A 21957-nucleotide genomic window follows, 5' to 3' on the forward strand; every position below is an offset into this window, starting at 1 on the left:
AATAGAGTTAAAAGGTCTGAAGAATACACTGTATTATTAGTCTGGTTGAGTACTACAGTATGCCCATTACAGAAATACATACAACCATGCCTGTGACAATATCATATATCACAGGCTTTCATACGTAAGGCTGTCATAAAAAATTGCTGCATTACACAGATTACACTTAGAAAATAAAACATTAAGAGAAGACATGAGAATGATTTAGCTGCCTGCAGTGGAGGCAGAGAAAATCCTGTCAGATACTGAATAATAGATGACATCTAATGAAATAATGACATGCAGTAAATCCGTGAGGTTTCATGTTCATACTGAGCAGCTTTTTATTTTCGGTACAGTGAAGATAAGCTCAATGAAACCTCCTGTTGCAGTGAAAAAAAAAAAAAAGAGTGGAGCTAAAGGAAATCTGCAGGTGCCCGAGACTAGTACTAGTACCTGTTTACAGCGTTCAAACTACGGATTTGGCAGAAGTCCAATAGACTTGGATGGGACTTCTGCTAAATCTGTACACTGAACATTCAGGGCTTGGGCAGCAGCACAAAAATTTAAGCAAAGATCCTGCCCCCAACACTGGAGTTGTGCTATGATAATAATAATTTTGGCCTCTGTTCATGTGGTTTCTGTCGGGTATGATTTTTTGCAGGATGGAATACCACAAGCCTCTGTGCTATTCCATAGAGCAGGAGCCAATAAAACTAACTGTATTACAAGTTTTTTTTTTTTTCAACAAGAAAGTCTATGAGAGATGCCACTAAGTGGCTGCAAAAAGTGTAAAGAGTAGATTGCAGGACTTGAATGGGGGATTCAAATAAAACAGATTTTTAACAACTCTGCTTGCTGTTAATGAATAGTACTGCTTACATTCAGAGTGTGAAAAACCTGCACAGACCTAACACTTCTCACAGCTGAGGGTTTTGTACAATTTATTCTGTCTATAGTATATGTTGGCAACAAAATAACAGTATGAATCTCTTTCAAATCCAGATAATTTGCTGCAATGTATCAGTATAGTTAAATTGTAGCATTCTAAAGATCAGCCTCTTTGGCTTGCAGAGCATTGCAACAATTCCTTAGATGTAAACTTTGCTAAAACGGGTTTTTCAGGCACTAGATGTAGACACAGATGTTTCATTTCACTGACAGAGAGTAAAAAAAAGGTAAGGAACTGAAAGGCACATGCTGGTTATAGCAGCCAGTGTTTTGTGCCTCTTTATACATAGTGATGTAAATTATATATTGCATTTTATAGCCTATCCTTTAATATTGCTTTCTTTTCCTTATATTCAGGATTCTCATCTCTTGACCAGGATGGAGAGTGTCTCTCACTCTGGAGGACCTGTCGTGCATTCTATAGCTAACCAGGGCTGTGGAGTCAGAATCGAGGAGGCGGACAAAATTTTGGGTACCTGGAGTCGGAGTCGGCAAACAATGCACCGACTCCGAATCCTACTAAATTTAGATTAGAATTTAAAAAAAAGCAAGTTTAAATGTCCCAATTCACAAAAAGTTATAATTAATGACTTCTCTACTGTAAGAATAAAGACCAATGCATTTAGTGCCTCACGTAACCGCAAAACGAACACGTTAAGTGACCATGAAAAATGCTTTTCATGTGCTTCACTATATGGCACGCAACACACAATTAGGAGCGGCAATACTTATACTTTCCATAGTGTTGTGTTCTGCTGTTACAGGGAACCCATAGCCTCTCATTGATAAGGGATTAAGTAAATATGTTTTTTGCAGGACTAGAGACACTTGTATAAGTGAATGGAATGGAGGGTCAATAGTTCAAGACTGAAGCTGTAAACCATTGGAAAAAGCTGCTGCCATTCAGCTAAGGCTATAAAAACTTGTAAACTCGATTGTTAGCTTAAACTTTAAACATGACTATGGGATTCTACTAGGGAAATCATGTTTTATGATAAATGCCCCTTCCTGGATCCTCCCACTGCCCTATCTTCAGCAACAGATCAGCACACAAACGGTTCAATATAGTAGACTGTTGGCTTCCCAGCCAGTAGTCCTGTGGTAATGACATGTATGTTGCCTTTCTTTCCTTCAAGGAATGTATAAAATACATTTGCATATTAATACAGAGGAGTTGGAGTCGGAAGTACAAAAAACTGCTGAGTCGGAACATTTATCTACCGACTCCACAGCCCTGTGTGAAACAGTGTGGGCACTGTGCAATGCTTAATTTCCTCTGCGGTGGCGATTTGTGATCAAAATATTGTCAGAGGACCCTTCTAACAAGTAGGGATTGTCCAAAGCAGAGAACCCCTTTAACATCTATAGATACACATTACATTATAGGGCAAACCTTCTGTTCTCTGCCTTGGTTACCTCAACAGATCCAATGCTAATTTTCATCAATGAAATAACTTTCAATCTCACCATCTGTGCCACTATTCTCACATCACTTTTCATACCAAGCAGCAGAAGCTAAAAAAAATAAACATGGGAAATCCAAAACCAATAACAGCGTGTAACACAAATAATGTAAATGTAGCCAAGTTTGATCACTACTGTCTTGAAATGTGACACTTACCTGGGCAATACCAATCATGAAGGTGCACTGACAGAAGGGACTAAAGAACCAGACAAAGGACTTCGGAAAGTCACCCTTCAACACAATGAAAATGCCCAGAGCACCGAGGACAAGTGTGGCCAGAAATGCGATACCGCCAGCCTGCTTGGCTTTTTTAAAAAGTGGTGTAAGCATCAGTGCAAACAAGATCTGCGTAGAGAACAGAAAAAAAAATTATAAATAAAGAGAAGATGAAGTAGTGGATGATATAATACTCAACATGCTGTAAATACTATCAAAAGTGTGGTCTGCAAAGTGTGGTTCTCCATCTGCAGAGCATACAGCTCCCAGCATACAATGAATTGTCATAGAATATAAAAAAATTTCTAGACCATAGAAATTCTGCCCAGACAGTCCGATGCAGCAGCCTCCAGTTGTTTTCAGTGGGATGCTGCTGCACTGTGCAGAATGCAGAATTTCTGCAGCAGAAAATTCCACTGTGGAAATTCAAATTTGAGACTCTAACAAAAGAATTTACATGTTTTGGTAGAATTTTGTGAGGAATACCTTACCATCAGTGACAGCGCATGTCCACGAGGTTCTAGTGCTGAAGAATTTCAGCAGAACTTGCAGTAGACAGTCTCCACCTGGAATATCCCCAGGCGGAGATTCCGTAGTATGACTGGGGGACCAAGGGTTAATGATAACCCCATATGAAAAAAAAACAATAAAGCATTAACCTCTCCATAGAAGGTGGCCTGGGGTGCTGCTGTTTTGGGAAAAGATAGGAGGGAAATCTAGTTCTTAACTAGCCATGAGGTTCGCTGTTTCTTAGGTTTGGTGCAGATGAGTCCTGGCAGCCAGACCACCACCGATTACAAGGTGATGGCATATCCTAACAGTATGTAAGGGATTACATTTTTAATCTTTAAAGGGTTAGCCCAAGATTAAACATTGTCCCTTGTCAACACGATAGCTGATCAATGGAGGTCCCAGTGGTTGGTCAGATGGAGGTTCCTTGTCCCGAGTGAAAATGCTTGGCCGCACTCCATTCATTCTTTATGGGACTCCCAAACATTGCAAGTGTTGAACTTTGCAGAAGTACCAAAGAAAGTGAATAAAGCAGTTGCCAAGCATGCCACTCCATTCATTGAGGAGACAACGGACTTTAATTTTTGTGATTTGTAGTGATCGCAGTGATTGGACCCTTGTGATCACTTATTTATTCCCTATCTTGTGGCAAGTGAATAACTTTTAATCCGGTTCTGATAGGTGGCTATTCCAGCAGTCAGATCCTCAGCAATCAAATGTTATCACCTCTCCTGTTGATGATGATAAATGTTGCTGTTAAGAATAACCCTTTAGGCGTTGTGAAATGAAATATCACACATATGTCTAACATAACATATTTAAAATCTCTACAATTGTCAGCATCTCTGCAGTCAATGAATGATCATTGTTTTTAGCACATGGATAAGCAAAAATGTTCTCATTCACTAACAAAAAGCAGAGAAATAGAAATCAGTGAGAACATTATATACATAGTAAATTGAAAACTTGCAGAACACACAATGATTAATCTGGTAGTTTTTGTAGGAGACACAGAAACTAAAGGAGGAAGTGTCCCAGCTCTGTGGAGATGCCATAAAGAGAGCAGACTTAAGTGGGATATTACTGTGGTAACTTAGGACTTGTGCCATTAGGAGGAAATGGGTTCAGCTAAGGCTTGTTTGCTGCTATTTTTCATGGCTGCAGTATACAATTTTATTATGCTATAAAAATCCTCTTTTGATTCAGCTGAAATATTTTACTTTGCCAGTCCTGCAGGCCGCAAAGCCACTTAAAGGAAAACTGTCACGTTCACTCCGCACTAACCTCAGGTACTGACGGATAGTACAGGGGACACTGATTCATATGATCCCTACCTTGCCCGGATCCGTATGGCCGTTCGCCCGCAATCTTAGTTTTTCTAAATATGAAAATGTGGCTGTAACGGGCACGGGCAGGGTTTTCAGGAGCCTAGTGGCACTGTGACGTCAGTGCTGCGAGCTTATGAATATTCATCCCTCCCTCTCCCAACTGGTCTTAACTGCGCATATCAGGAAGCGGCACATGTGCAGTGAACACCAGTTAGGAGCAGCAGGGAGAGGGAGAGCCGGGAGGGGGGAGGGATGAATATTCATAAGTGGGCGGTGCTGCGGACGCTCGTGCCACTAGGCTCCTGAAAACCCCGCCCGTGCCAGTTGCAGCCACATTTGCATATATAGAAAAACTAAGATTGCGGGCAAACGACTGGACGAAACCAGGCAACGTAGGGATCATATGAATCAGCGTCCCCCGTACTATCCGTCAGTACCTGTGGTTAGTACGGGAGTGAACATGTGACAGTTTTCCTTTATTATTATGCTATATTATTATGCTTTAAAGGAAAAGCACAGCTATAAAATATTACAGTGTCAGTGGTGAAGCCGACTGTCCAGGAGTATAATAAACATACCCCGTACTCACCAAAGAGATCCCATAAAGTGCATACAGCAGGAAGATCAGGAACCAACTGCTGTGCTTAAATGGGGTGAAGACCGTAGTTATAAAGGCCATCAATAAAGAGATCAGGAGAATCAAAATGATGTACAGCAGAACCCAGGGAAGCCTGAAAAAAAACAGAAAAATTCAGGATTTTCAAACTTTATATTTTCTGAAACTGTTATAGCTAAAAACTAAACTAGAAATCTTCAAAAACCTGGTGATTGTGGAAAATATCTAATTCACACAAAGAACTCTATAGCAATATGGAGAAACTGATGTTCTGTGTAGTATAGGAACCTGCCTGTCAGGGATGAATATGATGACTAGTTTGTTGCCTATTCCCAATAAATATTAGTGATTTCCAATAAAAACTGAAGGATATAACTCAGGATCAGTACAGGATAAGTAATGTAATGTATGTACACAGTGACCCCATCAGCAGAATAGTGAGTACTGTTCTGGAGTATAATACAGGATATAACGCAGGATCAGTACAGGATAATTAATGTAATGTATGTACACAGTGACCTCACCAGCAGAATAGTGAGTACAGCTCTGATATATAATACAGGATATAACTCAGGATCAGTACAGGATAAGTAATGTAATGTATGTACACAGTGACCTCACCAGCAGAATAGCGAGTACAGCTCTGGAGTATAATGCAGGATATAACTCAGGATCAGTACAGGATAAGTAATGTAATGTATGGACACAGTGACCCCATGAGCAGAATAGTGAGTACAGCTCTGGAGTATAATACAGGATATAACTCAGAATCAGTACAGGTTAAGTAATGCAATGTATGTACACAGTGACCTCACCAGCAGAATAGTGAGTACAGCTCTGGCGTATAATACAGGATATAACTCAGGATCAGTACAGGATAAGTAATGTATGTACACAGTGACCCCAGCAGCAGAATAATGAGTACAGCTCTGGAGTATAATACAGGATATAACTCAGGGTCATTACAGGAGAAGTAATGTAATGTATATACCCAGTGACTCCAACAGCAGAATAGTGAGTACAGCTCTGTAGTATAATACAGGATATAACTCAGGGTCAGTACAGGATAAGTAATGTAATGTATGTACACAGTGACCTCACCAGCAGAATAGTGAGTACAGCTCTGGAATATAATACAGGATATAACTCAGGATCAGTACAGGATAAGTAATGTATGTACACAGTGACCCCAGCAGCAGAATAATGAGTACAGCTCTGGAGTATAATACAGGATATAACTCAGGGTCATTACAGGATAAGTAATGTAATGTATATACCCAGTGACTCCAACAGCAGAATAGTGAGTACAGCTCTGTAGTATAATACAGGATATAACTCAGGGTCAGTACAGGATAAGTAATGTAATGTATGTACACAGTGACCTCACCAGCATCAGGATCAGTAAAGGATAAGTAATGTACATGGTGACCCAGCCAGCAGAATAGTAAGTACAGCTCTGGAGTATAATACAGGATATAACTCAGGATCAGTACAGGATAAGTAATGTAATGTATGTATACAGTGACCCCACCAGCAGAATAGTGAGTACAGCTCTGGAGTATAATGCAGGATATAACTCAGGATCAGTACAGCATAACTAATGTAATGTATGTACACAATGATCCCACCAGCAGAATAGTGAGTGCAGCTCTGGAGTATAATACATGATATAACTCAGAAACAGTACAGGATAAGTAATGTAATGTATGTACACAGTGACCCTACCAGCAGAATAGTGAGTAAAGCTCTGGAGTATAATACAGGATATAACTCAGGATCAGTACAGGATAAGTAATATAATGTATGTACACAGTGACTACTCCATCAGAATAGTAAGTAAATCGTAAAGTACAATACAGATTGTAACTCAGGATCAATATATGATAACTGGAGTTGCCAAGTAAGTATTACATTTTATTTTTTTTATTTTTTTTGCCCAACAGACCTTTTTATGAACCCCTTTAAAGTTATGCTAGTATAGTATAAAAATATTAAAAGTAAAACCTGTCAGTACCAGAAGGCAGTGTCGTGAAGCCCCAGTATCTTCATAAACTCTTTTAGCTTTTTCTCTTTTTCAGCAACAATATAAGCTGCCGGAGAACATCCAAATGGTGAGAATGCCATGACAAGGCATATGGACATCAGCGCATGGTAAAAGCCATCCACTTCAACCACTGGTTTCTTCTCCATAACCGTAGCTTTTGTCTTCATCAGATCCTCCCAGGCTGAATAATTGGTTTTTAACTAACAAAAGAGAGAAAATAACATGTGAACATCACATTATTATTGTAATTATTAATCCAGTTTAGCCATAACACAGCCCAAATAGTCAGCCCACCCCTGGTACAAGAATACATTGAACTGAGCAGTAATATGCTCACATATTTGTCTAGTAATTTTAACATAGTAATTTTCAGTTCACTAAAGGTTACTAGTAATATCCCAGAAACAAATGGTTAGGATTCACATAGGATGGAAAGCTATGGATTTTACCTGCGGATCTGTCCAGTTAAAATTTGCAGCAGTTTGCAGGACAATATCTCTGGATGATTTTTTTCTGTATGGAAATTAGCCTGCATTTTAAGGGTAGGTTCACACGGGAGTAATTAACGCTGCGGATGCGCTGCCGGCAGTCAAATAACCATGGCAGAGGAAGCTCTCTGCTGCTGCAATAGATCTGTGTGTCCACTTGTAGGGCAGACTTCCAGCCGGCAGCTGGCGCAGCACATCATCTAGGGAGAGACTCATCACTAAAGCCGACTAAGTGGACCTGCTCCCCGTGACTAGTTACCGAGCCCCGGCGGCATCTTTAAACTACGATTACTCTGATACGCCTGAGCGCATCAGAGTAATTCATAGTGTCCAGGACTGGAGATGTCTGCACCAGTTTTATGCTGCCCGCAGTTTGGGCAGCATAAAAGTGATGATAACTTTGTCAACTTGTGATGACCTATCCTGTGATGGGAATATCCCTTTAAAATCTGCAGAATATCAATTTCTGTTGTGGATTTCTAACCTTTAAAAGCAGCACCATAAAATCCAAATCTGATCTGTTACAATTGTGGATTATGTCGCAGATTCAGTCCTTTTTTTCCACCACAAGAAAGGTACTCTAAGGGCCTAACAGAATAACTGCTCAGAGAAATTCCGTGAGGAGATTCCTGTGGAGCAGCCACCCATTGTCTTCAATGCAGCACTGTACACACTGCTGAATTTCCATGGCATTTTCATATTCGGCTGTGGAAGATCAAATTACAGACTCTGCCCAAAAAAATTAACATGTTCTTTCTGTGGAATACCGCGCAAACCTGCATTGATGTCAAAGGAGGCTGCGCTTGTCTACACAATCATAGTGCCGATTTATTACAGAGATGACTGCTACACAGGGAATGTCCGCCTGGAATTTCTAAGGACAGATATTCTTTAATGTGCACATCTCTGGGCAGATATTGCATTGTGTGTACATACCCTTACAATATTTGGAGAAGTAAGAAACTAGGCAGATATTTTATTGTTTCTGTACAGATTTTAATCTCCTTTCTAGCGGTTTCTCTAAGCAAAAGACAGCAGTTTATTAAACACTGCTGTTAGTCACATGACCTAGCAACACCACATCTCCTTCACTGCACTGGTAAGAGGAAAGTAACAGAATTCTGAATTTACAGGCAAAAGTGGAAAAAGGAGATTTTTTAACACTTGCCGTAAAATCTCTTTCTCGAAGGATCCATTGGGGGACACAGACAGTGGGTGTATCTTGCTGTCTCTAGGAGGTGTGACACTATGGTGATAAAAAAAAAAAGTCAGCTCCTCCCAGCAGGATACACCCACCTTCAGGATCTGAGCTAGTCAGTTTAAGTTCCAGAGCAATAGGAGGAGACCAATAGGTCAAGGAAAAAACCCCAGACTGTCCGAGAACCAGAAGAAAAAACATAACTGAACACACCCTCGGACAGAGAAGCAAGGAAAAACCCCAAAAAAGGGCAGGAGCTGTGTCCCCTAATGGATCCTTCGAGAAAGAGATTTTACGGTAAGTGTTAAAAAATCTCCTTTTCTCTATCGGCTCCATTGGGGGACACAGACAGTGGGACGTACCAAAGCCGTCCCTTGAGTGGGCAGATAAGTAATCAGGCAGACGGCTGATCCACTGCCGCCTGCAACACTTTACGCCCCAGACTAGCATCAGCCGATGCGAAAGTATGAACCCGATAAAACCTCGAGAAAGTGTGCAAAGACGACCAGGTAGCCGCCTTGCAAATCTGCGAGGCCGAGGCTTCTGGAGAGCCGAGGATGCCCCAACATAACGAGTGGAATGAGCCACAACCCTGAAAGGAGGAATCTTCCCCTTACAGCGATAGGCTTCCGAAATGGCAGACCGAATCCACCTAGAAATGGTGGCCTTGGAAGCAGGTTGTCCCTTGCGACGACCTTCCGTCAGGACCAAAAAGGAATCACACTGACGAAAGGAAGAAGTGATGGAGAGATAAGACCGAACAGCGCGAACCACGTCCAGCTTGTGCAGTAAGCGCTCCCTAGGATGAGAAGGAGCCGGGCAAAATGACGGGAGGACAATATCCTCATTGAGATGAAAGGCAGAGACCACCTTGGGTAAAAAGGAAGGGTCTGGCCGGAAAATGACCTTGTCCTGGTGGATCACCAGAAACGGAGAACGGCAGGAAAGGTCTGCCAATTCAGATACCCTCCGGATGGAGGTGATAGCCACCAGAAACGCCACTTTCAAAGAAAGGAGGCGGAGAGACACTTCTCTAAGGGGCTCAAAGGGTGCACCCTGGAGGACACTCAGAAAAAAATTCAAGTTCCAAGGTGGAGTGGGTGACAGATAAGGAGGAACAGCGTGCGCCACTCCTTGCAGAAAGGTCCGGATATGCGGATTAGAAGCCAGGGACCGCTGGAAAAGAACAGTAATGGCCGAAACCTGACCCTTAAGTGAACCGAGAGACAACCCCAGTTCCAACCCAGACTGCAAAAAGGAGAGAAGACGGGGAACAGAGAAGGTCACCGGGGAGAAGTCTTGTACTTCACACCAACGAAAATAAGACCTCCAAGTACGGTGGTAAATCCTTGCAAAGGAGGGCTTACGAGCCTTGAGCATGGTGCGAATGACTTGGGAAGAGAACCCGCGGGCCCTCAAAACCGCGGTCTCAACCGCCACGCCGTCAAATGCAGCGACTGTAAATTGGGGTGGCAAAGAAGACCCTGAGAGAGCAGGTTCGGACGGAGCGGAAGGCGCAGTGGAGCGTCGTCCAGGAGCCTGACTACGTTGGCGTACCACGACCTTCGGGGCCAATCTGGAGCTACCAGAATGGCGGGGACGCCCTCTGCCTTGAGCTTCCTCAGCACCCTGGGAAGAAGCGGAAGAGGAGGGAACAGATAGGGTAGGGCAAACCCTGCCCAAGGAATCACTAGGGCATCCACGGCCAGAGCCTGAGGGTCACGGGACTTGGACACAAACGGAAGGATCTTCCGATTGTGCCGGGACGCGAAGAGGTCCCCGTCCGGAATGCCCCAGAGGTCGCAGAGGTGCGTGAAGACCTCTGGATGTAGAGACCACTCGCCGGGGGGCGGGTGAGGACCGACTGAGGAAGTCTGCTTCCCAGTGGAGCACCCCCGGGATGTGAATCGCCGAAATGGCCGGAACCTTGCTCTCCGCCCAGGAGAGAATCTTGGTCACCTCGGCCATGGCTGCCGAGCTGCGAGTGCCGCCCTGACAATTTATGTACGCCACGGCCGTGGCATTGTCCGACTGAACGCGGACAGGAAGGGACTGAAGATGGGACTCCCAATGAAGAAGACAAGAAGAATCGCCCGTAATTCCAATATGTTTATCGGAAGAAGGGTCTCCTGGGGAGACCAGAGTCCCTGAACCGTCCAATCTCTGAACACGCCGCCCCACCCCAACAGGCTGGCATCCGTTGTAACAACCTGCCAGTAAAGGGGAAGAAACAACCGCCCTTGGAGAAGAAGGGGGGAGCGGAGCCACCAGAGCAGAGACTGACGGACCCTGAGCGGGAGAACAATCTGACGATCGAGGGACAGTGGAGACCTGTTCCACCGAGAGAGAATCGCCAGTTGGAGTGGACGGTAATGAAACTGGGCAAAAGGTACGGCCTCCATAGTTGCCACCATCCGACGCAGGACCATCACCGGTGCACGGACCTTTGTAAAGACTCGAGGAGCCGTGGCTAGACCGAAAAGGAGGGCTACAAATTGAAAATGCACCTCCGGAACCGCAAAGCGGAGGTACCGATGATGGCCCGGATATATTGGCACATGGAGGTAGGCATCCTAGATGTCCACCAATGAAAGGAACTCCCCTTGTTCCAGGGACGCCACTACCGAACGGAGAGATTCCATTCGGAAGTGGCGGATGAGAAGATGAAGATTGAGACGCTTGAGGTCCAAAATTGGACGCACAGAACCGTCCTTCTTGGGGACCACAAAAAGATTTGAATAGAAACCCCGAAAACGTTCTCCTGAAGGAACAGGAACGATAACCCCCTGGAGAAGCAGAGACTGGAGAGCCGCTCGAAACTGCTTCGCCAGAGGGGGAGACCGGGGGGCCCGGGATCGAAAAAAGCGATCCCTCGGAAGGTCCCTGACCCAAGAGTCTTGAATGTGAGAGGTCCAAATGTCTCGAAAAAGTAAGAGACGACCTCCCACTCGAGACGAAACCACGGGTGGGGGCCTCACTTCATGCAGAAGTGGGCTTGCGGTTGCCTGATTTGGGCGCAAAACGGCCGGACCGGTTGGAGTTCGACTTCCAAGACGGGGGAGCCCGTAACGAGGGAGCCTTCTTGTCCCGTGAGGGCGCCTGCCCGGATCCCTTGTTGGAGCTGGAGGTCCGAAAGGACTGAAAGGAAAAGGCCTTCCATTGGGAAGTAGGGCGAGCCTTATTTTGAGGTAACAAGGAACTCTTACCTCTTGTTGCCGCAGAGATAATCTCATCAAGGCGTTTGCCAAAAAGACAGCCATCCGTAAAGGGAAGGTCAGTGAGAGATCTTTTGGAAGCAGCATTCGCATTCCAAGCCTTAAGCCACATAGAGCGGCGAAGAGCCGCTAGATGACCCACAGCATAGGCAGAACAACGGGCTGCCTGCATGGAAGCTGCGCACAGAAAATCCCCAGCTTTAGAGCATTGGAGAGCCAAAGCAGATAGGTCCTCCGGGGGGGATCCCGCTAAGATATCCTGACAGAGCTTTTGGCACCACTCCGACAGACCCTTAGACACCCATGTTGAGCCAGCAGCTTCAGTGGCAAACTTAGCTAAGGATTCTACCTTCTTGTCCGTGGGATCCTTGAAGGCAGCGGCATCTGCCAGAGGCAGTGTGGTCGCCTTATTGATCTGGGAAACTGGTGGGTCCACTGAGGGAGGAGAAACTACTTTAGTGACAAAGACCTTGTCAAATGGATAACGATCTTGAATTGTCTTGATTCCCGGGAACCTCTTGTCTGGATGTTTCCATGCGGTCTCCAGAATGTCGTCAAAGTCAGCGTGAGAGCTGGATTGACATCCTGGATTGACATCCGAAGATCCTGGGTCCTCTTAAGTGAAAGGTGTCTCTCAGGGCTGTAACCAAAGAGTTAACCGTTGCAACTGAGTCCGGGCGGTCCTCAGAGTCAGATGCCGGCTCGGAAGCCTTGTCCACCAGTTCGCCAGGGGAATGAGAATGGGTAGAGGCAGTCCTGGAGGGGGGCGACTCTGACCGAGAACGCGGCTCTGGCGTGGCAGAGCGGCGACTCCGAGAACGTCCTCTGGAGGAGCGACGTTTGTACCCAGATGACAGGGGGGAGGACCCACGAGGGGAACGCTCAAGTCTACTTGAAGACTCATTGGAAGAGTCAGACGAGGCACCCCTAGGACGCTTGTGAGAGCGCGAAGAATGTGGGGACGAGGAGCGAGCCCTTCCAGAGGTCCTGCGCAGGGAAGACCCCTTCAAGGTGGACACCACTTCCCAGGAGGCCTCAGCCACCAAGCGGGAGACTTTGTTCAAGTGAGCCATATACTGGGTCAGGGAAGAAACCTAGGCTGGGGGAGCGGCTGGATCCACTGGGACCATAGGGGCATCAGGGGGTACCAGGGGAGCAGTGGAGCAGGCAGGACAAGTGGGCTCAGCAGAGCCAGACATTTTGGTATTACAGTGCTTACAGAGATAGTAAGTCACTGAGGTTCCAGGTTTCTGTTTAGAGGGAGGAACAGCTCTAGGTATGGACATAATGAGGGAAAAGAAGGGAGATAGGAACTTTCTCACCCTAGTCAGTGTCCCCTGTCAGCTGCATTGAGGAGACTTGCTTTGTGCAGCTAGAGAGAAAAACTGGCCAGCCAATAGGAAGAGAGGGGCGTGCCTGAAGGAAGGCACTAAGTAAATTACCCCTTCCTACTAAAATTTGCGCCCACAGCGTTGATTGGAGGCTGCTTCTGAGCTCTCGCAGCCCCGTGGGTGGAGCCACAGACCGGCTGGGAGAACTGTCATGGTGCCCGCTCCTTGCCCCGAGCGCACCTGTCGCTCGTTTGTGCACTCGGGGGAATAGGGCGGGCGGCCAGCGCCGGCAGTAGACACCCAAGCACACACACACACAAGAGAAGTGCCCCCTATATGATGCCCCTTCAGGTGCCGCTGCTCCCCCAAAAATAAAGTGCAGCCCCTGTAAGTTAGCCCCAAAAACTAAAGGGTGGGCCAAAACAGGGGGGGTCTCCAGCTGCTGCGAGTCCGTACCTGTGGAGAAAAAAGGGAGAAGTACTTACCTCAGTCAGAAGAACTCACCTACTGGAGTCTTCAGTCAGCATTAGTTGCCTGCATCACACCTGGCTGCTATGCGCGAGCGAGGCGAGCAGGGAAATAGGGGGACCCGGACATGTGAGGTACCATCCAAGCGCTGACCGTTGGCGAGGGGGGGTTAACAGCGCATATACGCAATGTCTGTGCCCCCTCATTCGCAATGGGGAAACGGGGAACCGCAGTCCCTGAGTCCCCACCTGAAAGCAGAAAAGAGTCTTGAATGTGAGAGGTCCAAATGTCTCGAAAAAGTAAGAGACGACCTCCCACTCGAGACGAAACCACGGGTGGGGGCCTCACTTCATGCAGAAGTGGGCTTGCGGTTGCCTGATTTGGGCGCAAAACGGCCGGACCGGTTGGAGTTCGACTTCCAAGACGGGGGAGCCCGTAACGAGGGAGCCTTCTTGTCCCGTGAGGGCGCCTGCCCGGATCCCTTGTTGGAGCTGGAGGTCCGAAAGGACTGAAAGGAAAAGGCCTTCCATTGGGAAGTAGGGCGAGCCTTATTTTGAGGTAACAAGGAACTCTTACCTCTTGTTGCCGCAGAGATAATCTCATCAAGGCGTTTGCCAAAAAGACAGCCATCCGTAAAGGGAAGGTCAGTGAGAGATCTTTTGGAAGCAGCATTCGCATTCCAAGCCTTAAGCCACATAGAGCGGCGAAGAGCCGCTAGATGACCCACAGCATAGGCAGAACAACGGGCTGCCTGCATGGAAGCTGCGCACAGAAAATCCCCAGCTTTAGAGCATTGGAGAGCCAAAGCAGATAGGTCCTCCGGGGGGGATCCCGCTAAGATATCCTGACAGAGCTTTTGGCACCACTCCGACAGACCCTTAGACACCCATGTTGAGCCAGCAGCTTCAGTGGCAAACTTAGCTAAGGATTCTACCTTCTTGTCCGTGGGATCCTTGAAGGCAGCGGCATCTGCCAGAGGCAGTGTGGTCGCCTTATTGATCTGGGAAACTGGTGGGTCCACTGAGGGAGGAGAAACTACTTTAGTGACAAAGACCTTGTCAAATGGATAACGATCTTGAATTGTCTTGATTCCCGGGAACCTCTTGTCTGGATGTTTCCATGCGGTCTCCAGAATGTCGTCAAAGTCAGCGTGAGAGCTGGATTGACATCCTGGATTGACATCCGAAGATCCTGGGTCCTCTTAAGTGAAAGGTGTCTCTCAGGGCTGTAACCAAAGAGTTAACCGTTGCAACTGAGTCCGGGCGGTCCTCAGAGTCAGATGCCGGCTCGGAAGCCTTGTCCACCAGTTCGCCAGGGGAATGAGAATGGGTAGAGGCAGTCCTGGAGGGGGGCGACTCTGACCGAGAACGCGGCTCTGGCGTGGCAGAGCGGCGACTCCGAGAACGTCCTCTGGAGGAGCGACGTTTGTACCCAGATGACAGGGGGGAGGACCCACGAGGGGAACGCTCAAGTCTACTTGAAGACTCATTGGAAGAGTCAGACGAGGCACCCCTAGGACGCTTGTGAGAGCGCGAAGAATGTGGGGACGAGGAGCGAGCCCTTCCAGAGGTCCTGCGCAGGGAAGACCCCTTCAAGGTGGACACCACTTCCCAGGAGGCCTCAGCCACCAAGCGGGAGACTTTGTTCAAGTGAGCCATATACTGGGTCAGGGAAGAAACCTAGGCTGGGGGAGCGGCTGGATCCACTGGGACCATAGGGGCATCAGGGGGTACCAGGGGAGCAGTGGAGCAGGCAGGACAAGTGGGCTCAGCAGAGCCAGACATTTTGGTATTACAGTGCTTACAGAGATAGTAAGTCACTGAGGTTCCAGGTTTCTGTTTAGAGGGAGGAACAGCTCTAGGTATGGACATAATGAGGGAAAAGAAGGGAGATAGGAACTTTCTCACCCTAGTCAGTGTCCCCTGTCAGCTGCATTGAGGAGACTTGCTTTGTGCAGCTAGAGAGAAAAACTGGCCAGCCAATAGGAAGAGAGGGGCGTGCCTGAAGGAAGGCACTAAGTAAATTACCCCTTCCTACTAAAATTTGCGCCCACAGCGTTGATTGGAGGCTGCTTCTGAGCTCTCGCAGCCCCGTGGGTGGAGCCACAGACCGGCTGGGAGAACTGTCATGGTGCCCGCTCCTTGCCCCGAGCGCACCTGTCGCTCGTTTGTGCACTCGGGGGAATAGGGCGGGCGGCCAGCGCCGGCAGTAGACACCCAAGCACACACACACACAAGAGAAGTGCCCCCTATATGATGCCCCTTCAGGTGCCGCTGCTCCCCCAAAAATAAAGTGCAGCCCCTGTAAGTTAGCCCCAAAAACTAAAGGGTGGGCCAAAACAGGGGGGGTCTCCAGCTGCTGCGAGTCCGTACCTGTGGAGAAAAAAGGGAGAAGTACTTACCTCAGTCAGAAGAACTCACCTACTGGAGTCTTCAGTCAGCATTAGTTGCCTGCATCACACCTGGCTGCTATGCGCGAGCGAGGCGAGCAGGGAAATAGGGGGACCCGGACATGTGAGGTACCATCCAAGCGCTGACCGTTGGCGAGGGGGGGTTAACAGCGCATATACGCAATGTCTGTGCCCCCTCATTCGCAATGGGGAAACGGGGAACCGCAGTCCCTGAGTCCCCACCTGAAAGCAGAAAAGAAAAGGAATAAAAAACTAACACATCCCTAACTAGGAAAACAAAAAAATTAGAAGACCTGGTCTGGAGCAACCCAGACCACATGCACCTACTTCAGACACTAAGCTTAGTCTGACTAGCTCGGAGCCTGAAGGAGGGTGTATCCTGGTGGGAGGAGCTGACTTTTTTTTTATCACCATAGTGTCACACCTCCTAGAGACAGTAAGATACACCCACTGTGTCTGTGTCCCCCAATGGAGCCGATAGAGAAATTGGATACATATTTTCTGTAAAGAATTTAGAGGGAAGAAAATCTGCAGCATTCACAGTATTAGCAAAGTGGATGAGCTTTCCAAACTTTTCACCAAATTCTGCAGAAAAATAATTTATGTGGATTTTCCCAAGTTTAACAGCAAAGTCAAAGTTCACAATTTCACAATAAATCAGCAGTAGTTGTGGATTCTTCTTCAAATATATTGAGCATTTGCTACACAATCTGCAACTGCGCATTTAAAATAAACTGAATTTTTCTTAATATTAGCATTCTTATACTCAAATATGCAGGATTTGGTGCAGATATGCCAGTACAGATTCACTGCAGAAATGCTGTTAATTTCCTGATGTGGCAAATCTGCACCATGTAGCCGTACCACTTTGCATTTCCAGAGACAATTTTAATTTTTTTTACCCAAAATCAAAAGCAGATTCCCTTTATATTCTTCACCATACCTTTATAATGGCAGAATCTATACATGCTTGCAACCGCGTGAATCCTGAATAGTGATACTGTACAGAGTCACACTTGGAAGAATGACAGTCTGATGGAAGAATAAAATAAAGGTGAAAAAGAAAAAATATAACCATTCTTAACAGTAGTCATGGCACAACAATATTCACATCCACGATAAAATTTTAACAATTCAGTGACACTCCACTTTGGATCACATGAGTTCTACATCTCCAGGCAATACTGATGTATCTACTATGTATCAAGTTTAAAAATACAAAATTTGCCAAACTATGATTGAAAAGGGCTGCCCCTCAGAGTTAGTTATCAACGGGAGTGGTGGACATAAAGATGCATCAGTAACATGCTACAAGAAAAATATGGAGATTCACATAGTGAAGAGGCATTCCCAACTCACAACGTTATCCCCCATCAACAGAAAAGAGGATCATAAGTTGATCAGGGGGGTCCAACTGCTGGGACCCCCACTGATCACAACGAGGAGTGAAAATATCCCTCAAATGAAGTGCAGCATGCTTCCATGTCTGGTTCTTCACTCATTCACTATGGGGCTTCTGAACAGTGCCAAACTCGTCACTCAGCAATGTTTGGAAGTCCCATAGAGGGTGAATGGTGCACTAGCTTGCCTGCCACACTTCATTGATTGGAGGGACTATTTTCCTATGTTCTTGTGACAGGAGGGGGTCCCAGCAGTAGGTTCCTCATCGATTGGCTTGGCATCACCTTTGTCGTTGATAGAGAATAATTTTGCATGTTTGGAATACCCCCTTTAACAATATACTAATACTGGGTCTTACCTTGTATGTATGGAGCTGGTTTTGGGAAGTAGAAAGGAAAGAACATAAGCTTGTAGGACATGAAGTCTTCAAATTTGACACCAACGAAATGTAAATAGGAGGCACTGGCAGCTTTCATTTCATCTTCATTATCATAGTAAACAATATCTAGATCTGAAAAACAGTGGGAAGCCGTAAATCTTGGTCTATGGTGTTAGGGGGTCAATCCCACACCCGCGGAATGAGACCTGAAAGGTATGGTCCTCAGTCCTTTTTTTTCTGATAACAGCAATACACAACAACCATTCACACACACTTTTTTTTTTCTTCTAAAAAGCGAGTTCTACACTCCTGGGTCCCACTTGAAATGCAAACTGGAAAGTACCCCCAAAATTAACATTTTGCCATTGTAAAATAGAGGTTCATAAACTGCAATCTGTTACCATAATCTTAGGACATGACCAGCACCCAGTTATTCAGCCTCACACAGATACTGAGGAGACAAGATGGGCTGAATGGTTCATATCTGCCAACGCATTCTAAGTTTCTAACTACTAGCATGCTGAGAGTTGTAGTTTTGCAACAGCTGGAGAGCCACAGGTCTGATTATTCAGATTTTTATGGAGCCTGAGCTGAAGAGATGTCTTCCTTACATAACTCTTTAGGAGGTCAATGACGCAAGTACAAGTACCATGAATTATGCAGTGCTTAAAATACATAACTACTTTTATCAGTTGTATTGTGAATGCTCCAGTGTACTTAACATCAGCTGATAATCAGAAACTCACAGCCAGTTATCAACATGTGAAGTGATACAACAACATCCGGCAAAATTTGAAGAAAAAAAGTTATAGGACTAAATAAAAATGGAGCAAAAAAAAAAAAAACTCTGCTGAAATGCAAAACACCAGCATTAATGGTGCAGACTGTGCATGATTTTCTCATAAAATGTATAATATATTCCATCACCAGAAGATGACGTCTAGTGGCCTACTTAAAGAGGGCAAGTTGTTGATTATGCTCACATCTTATCTCCTGCCCTGATGCATCCTAAATGCTGTTCCACTGATTACAATTGTCTACACTTCTGACCACATTACTACTGTCCAGGTGCTACTGCAACCTGCTGATCTCCCTGCAACAATGTCCATAGCTCCTTGTGGGGAACAACGGTTGAAAATAGTGACCCCCTGTTTTTCAACCACACCCCAGTCTATCAAGCACCAGTCTAGACACCATACCCCAGCCTAGCCTGTGCTGGCGCACACACCGCAACCCAGTGTAATCTGCACCAATGCAAACTATGCCCGCTAGTGTAACCTGTGTCAGTTCTAACTCTGCACCTCAGTCTAGCCACCACCAGTCCACACTGTGCAACCTAGCGTAGACGGTTCCAGTCCACAATATGCACCCTAGTGTAGCCAGCACCAGTTCACACTATATTTCCTAGTGTAGCCAGGGCAGATCCATTACCAGTCTGCGCTGCACATCTGCGATCCTAAATGCTCAAAGAGGCATTTTTGGACGAAAATTTCGGTGCATCCCTAATTAAAATGATATCCGATTTAAATCATTTGTATATTATTGTAAAAATTTTTCTTTTCTGATCACTTTGATTCTCCCCCCCTACGGGACTGTATGAGGGCTCATTTTTTGTGCAGTGATCTGTAGTTTTTATTGGTCCAATTTTTTTTGGGTGGGACTTTTTGATTGCTTTTTACCAATTATTAGGCAACCAAAATATTTTTTATGTTTATACAGTTTGGACAACTACGCACGCGCTGATATCAAATATGTTTACTGTTTTTATGTATTTGGGGAGGAGCGTAAAATGGGAAAAGAAGGGTAGTTTAATTTTTTTAGGGGAGGGGCTTTTATATAATAAAAATTTTTTATTCTTTATTTTACACTTTTTTTTATATGCCATAATTAGATTGCATTCACTGTATAAGGCTATGCCTATTGGCTTAGCACAGCTATATCAGTGAATCGGCAATCTGGCAGGTAAGGGGATCTTCCCCCGCCATTTTAGCTCATCAGACCCCTGCAATCACCTCACAGGGTTCCAATGAGCTCCCTGAACTAGCCAGGATGTAAACCTTGATTTAATCCTTTAGACACCATGATCAGCATGGATTACACCGTCTAAAGGGTTAATAACGGGGAGTGGCGGGATCGCTGCTCCCTGTCATTAGTGGTGAGTGTCCGGCTAATGGAAGTAGCCGACACTGATCACTATGAAGCGAACGCAGATTCTGCACTTGCTTCAAAGTCATTAAACGCTTCATGGCGTACATGTTCGCCCTGGTACTTTAAAGGGGTACTCCGGTGCAAAACTTGTTTTTTTTTTTAACTGGTGCCAGAAAGTTAAACAGATTTGTAAATTACTTTTTATTAAAAAAATCTTTATCCTTTATCCACAGTGCTCTCTGCTGACACCTCAGTCCGTGTCAGGAACTGTCCAGAGTAGCATAGGTTTCCTATGAGGATTTTCTCCTACTCTGGACAGTTCCTGATACGGGCGTCAGATGTCAGCAGAGAGCACTGTGGAAAAGACAAAAAAGAAATTCAAAGAGCAAAGAATTTTCTCTGTAGCATAAAGCTGCTAAAAAGTACTGGAAGGATAAAGATTTTTTCAATAGAAGTAATTTACAAATCTGTTTAACTTTCTGGCACCAGTTGATAAAAAAAAATGTTTTTCACCGGAGTAGGCCTTTAAGTCACGATATCAAGGGCGTACCTGTATTCCTTTAATAAGTTAAAAATGGCTTTTTGTTATTGACTCTGTAAGGTTAAACTGGAAAAAAAACTAAAACGCTTGTCAATAGATTTATTGGCATTTTGAACATGATTTTTTTTGTTTGCACGAATGTCCCTCTCTCACAAGGTCATTGGTTTAATGCCTGTGCACATTCACGGCCATAATTAACTAATTCCTCAGAATAAACTCTGTTAAGAAGGTGTTCAGAGAGTTCTTGGGCCTGTAAACCAAAAGACGAAATGCCGCCATTAATGCGACAGAACCTTACTAATCGCCTTTGAGGAAGTGACAGTTTTACATAGTTGGGACAATAATTAGAGTCACAAAGTAGAGGGTTCACCGAGGTAGTTTTCTTAAATCCTAAGGTCGCCAACTCTCCTAAACAAGATTCCAACTCTACCTCCAGGAAGGATAGAGACAGCCCCACATAAACATGTATGGCCAATAGAAGCAGGATTTACTTGTAAAACATCAGTCGCATGTTCGGTCTCTGCATGCCTGGTCTGTACTCCTACTGAGCTTATAATAAAAGATCTATTGGACGAGGATACAGTGGTCCCTCAAGTTACAATATTAATTGGTTCCAGGACAACCATTGTATGTTGAGACCATAACTCTATGGAAACTTGGTAAATGGTTCTAAAGGTACCAAAATGTCATCCAAAAATAGGAAAAAATCAGGATTAAAGAAAACTAATACAGATAAAGCAAATCCTTACATATAAAAATAAGAAAGATCTGCTGGGAGCTGTAAATCACTGTCTATGTCAGTGTTTCCCAAGCAGGGAGCCTCCAGCTGTTGCAAAAGTACAACTCCCAGAATGCCAGGACAGCCTTTGGCTGTCCGGGCATGCTGGGAGTTGTAGTTTTGCAACAGCTGGGGGCACCCTTCTTGAGAAACAATGGTCTATGTAGAGGACAGGAGCTTCTTCGGGGTCCTGTACAGTACACGCAATGTCCTAAAAAAGTAACATGGAGTCTCCCTCACCTGGTGTCCAAAGGAGCAGGTAACCCTGGCACAGGTAAAGAGTACAGAACATGTAATATCTCCCTGTACTGTAGGGGGCGCTACCAGACACCAGTTAGTGCATGCACTTAAGTAATACAGGGGTTTTACCAGTGAATGCCCATTCTGATTGGTCGGTTCTTCCAGCCATTGACACGTTTCACAGATCTGGACTGTCTGTAAATTGTATGTTGAGTCTGGTTTCAACTTACAATGGTCCAGAAAAGACCATT

General features: G+C 45.4%; 1 protein-coding gene across 1 annotated transcript in view; it reads right to left on the reverse strand.

The window, feature by feature from the left end:
* ABCA5 (ATP binding cassette subfamily A member 5) overlaps nucleotides 1–21957 on the reverse strand; it is a 203305-nt gene that overhangs the window by 72445 nt on the left and 108903 nt on the right. The window contains exons 6-10 of the mRNA XM_056550216.1: nucleotides 17979–18131; nucleotides 17163–17251; nucleotides 7080–7309; nucleotides 5039–5180; nucleotides 2552–2740 (exon numbers count right to left, since the gene is read on the reverse strand). Coding sequence (XP_056406191.1) covers nucleotides 2552–2740; nucleotides 5039–5180; nucleotides 7080–7309; nucleotides 17163–17251; nucleotides 17979–18131 — 803 coding nt within the window. The remainder of the gene's footprint in view (nucleotides 1–2551; nucleotides 2741–5038; nucleotides 5181–7079; nucleotides 7310–17162; nucleotides 17252–17978; nucleotides 18132–21957) is intronic.

The sequence above is a fragment of the Hyla sarda genome, chromosome 13 (genome assembly GCF_029499605.1).
Source record: "Hyla sarda isolate aHylSar1 chromosome 13, aHylSar1.hap1, whole genome shotgun sequence".
Lineage (NCBI taxonomy): Eukaryota > Metazoa > Chordata > Amphibia > Anura > Hylidae > Hyla > Hyla sarda.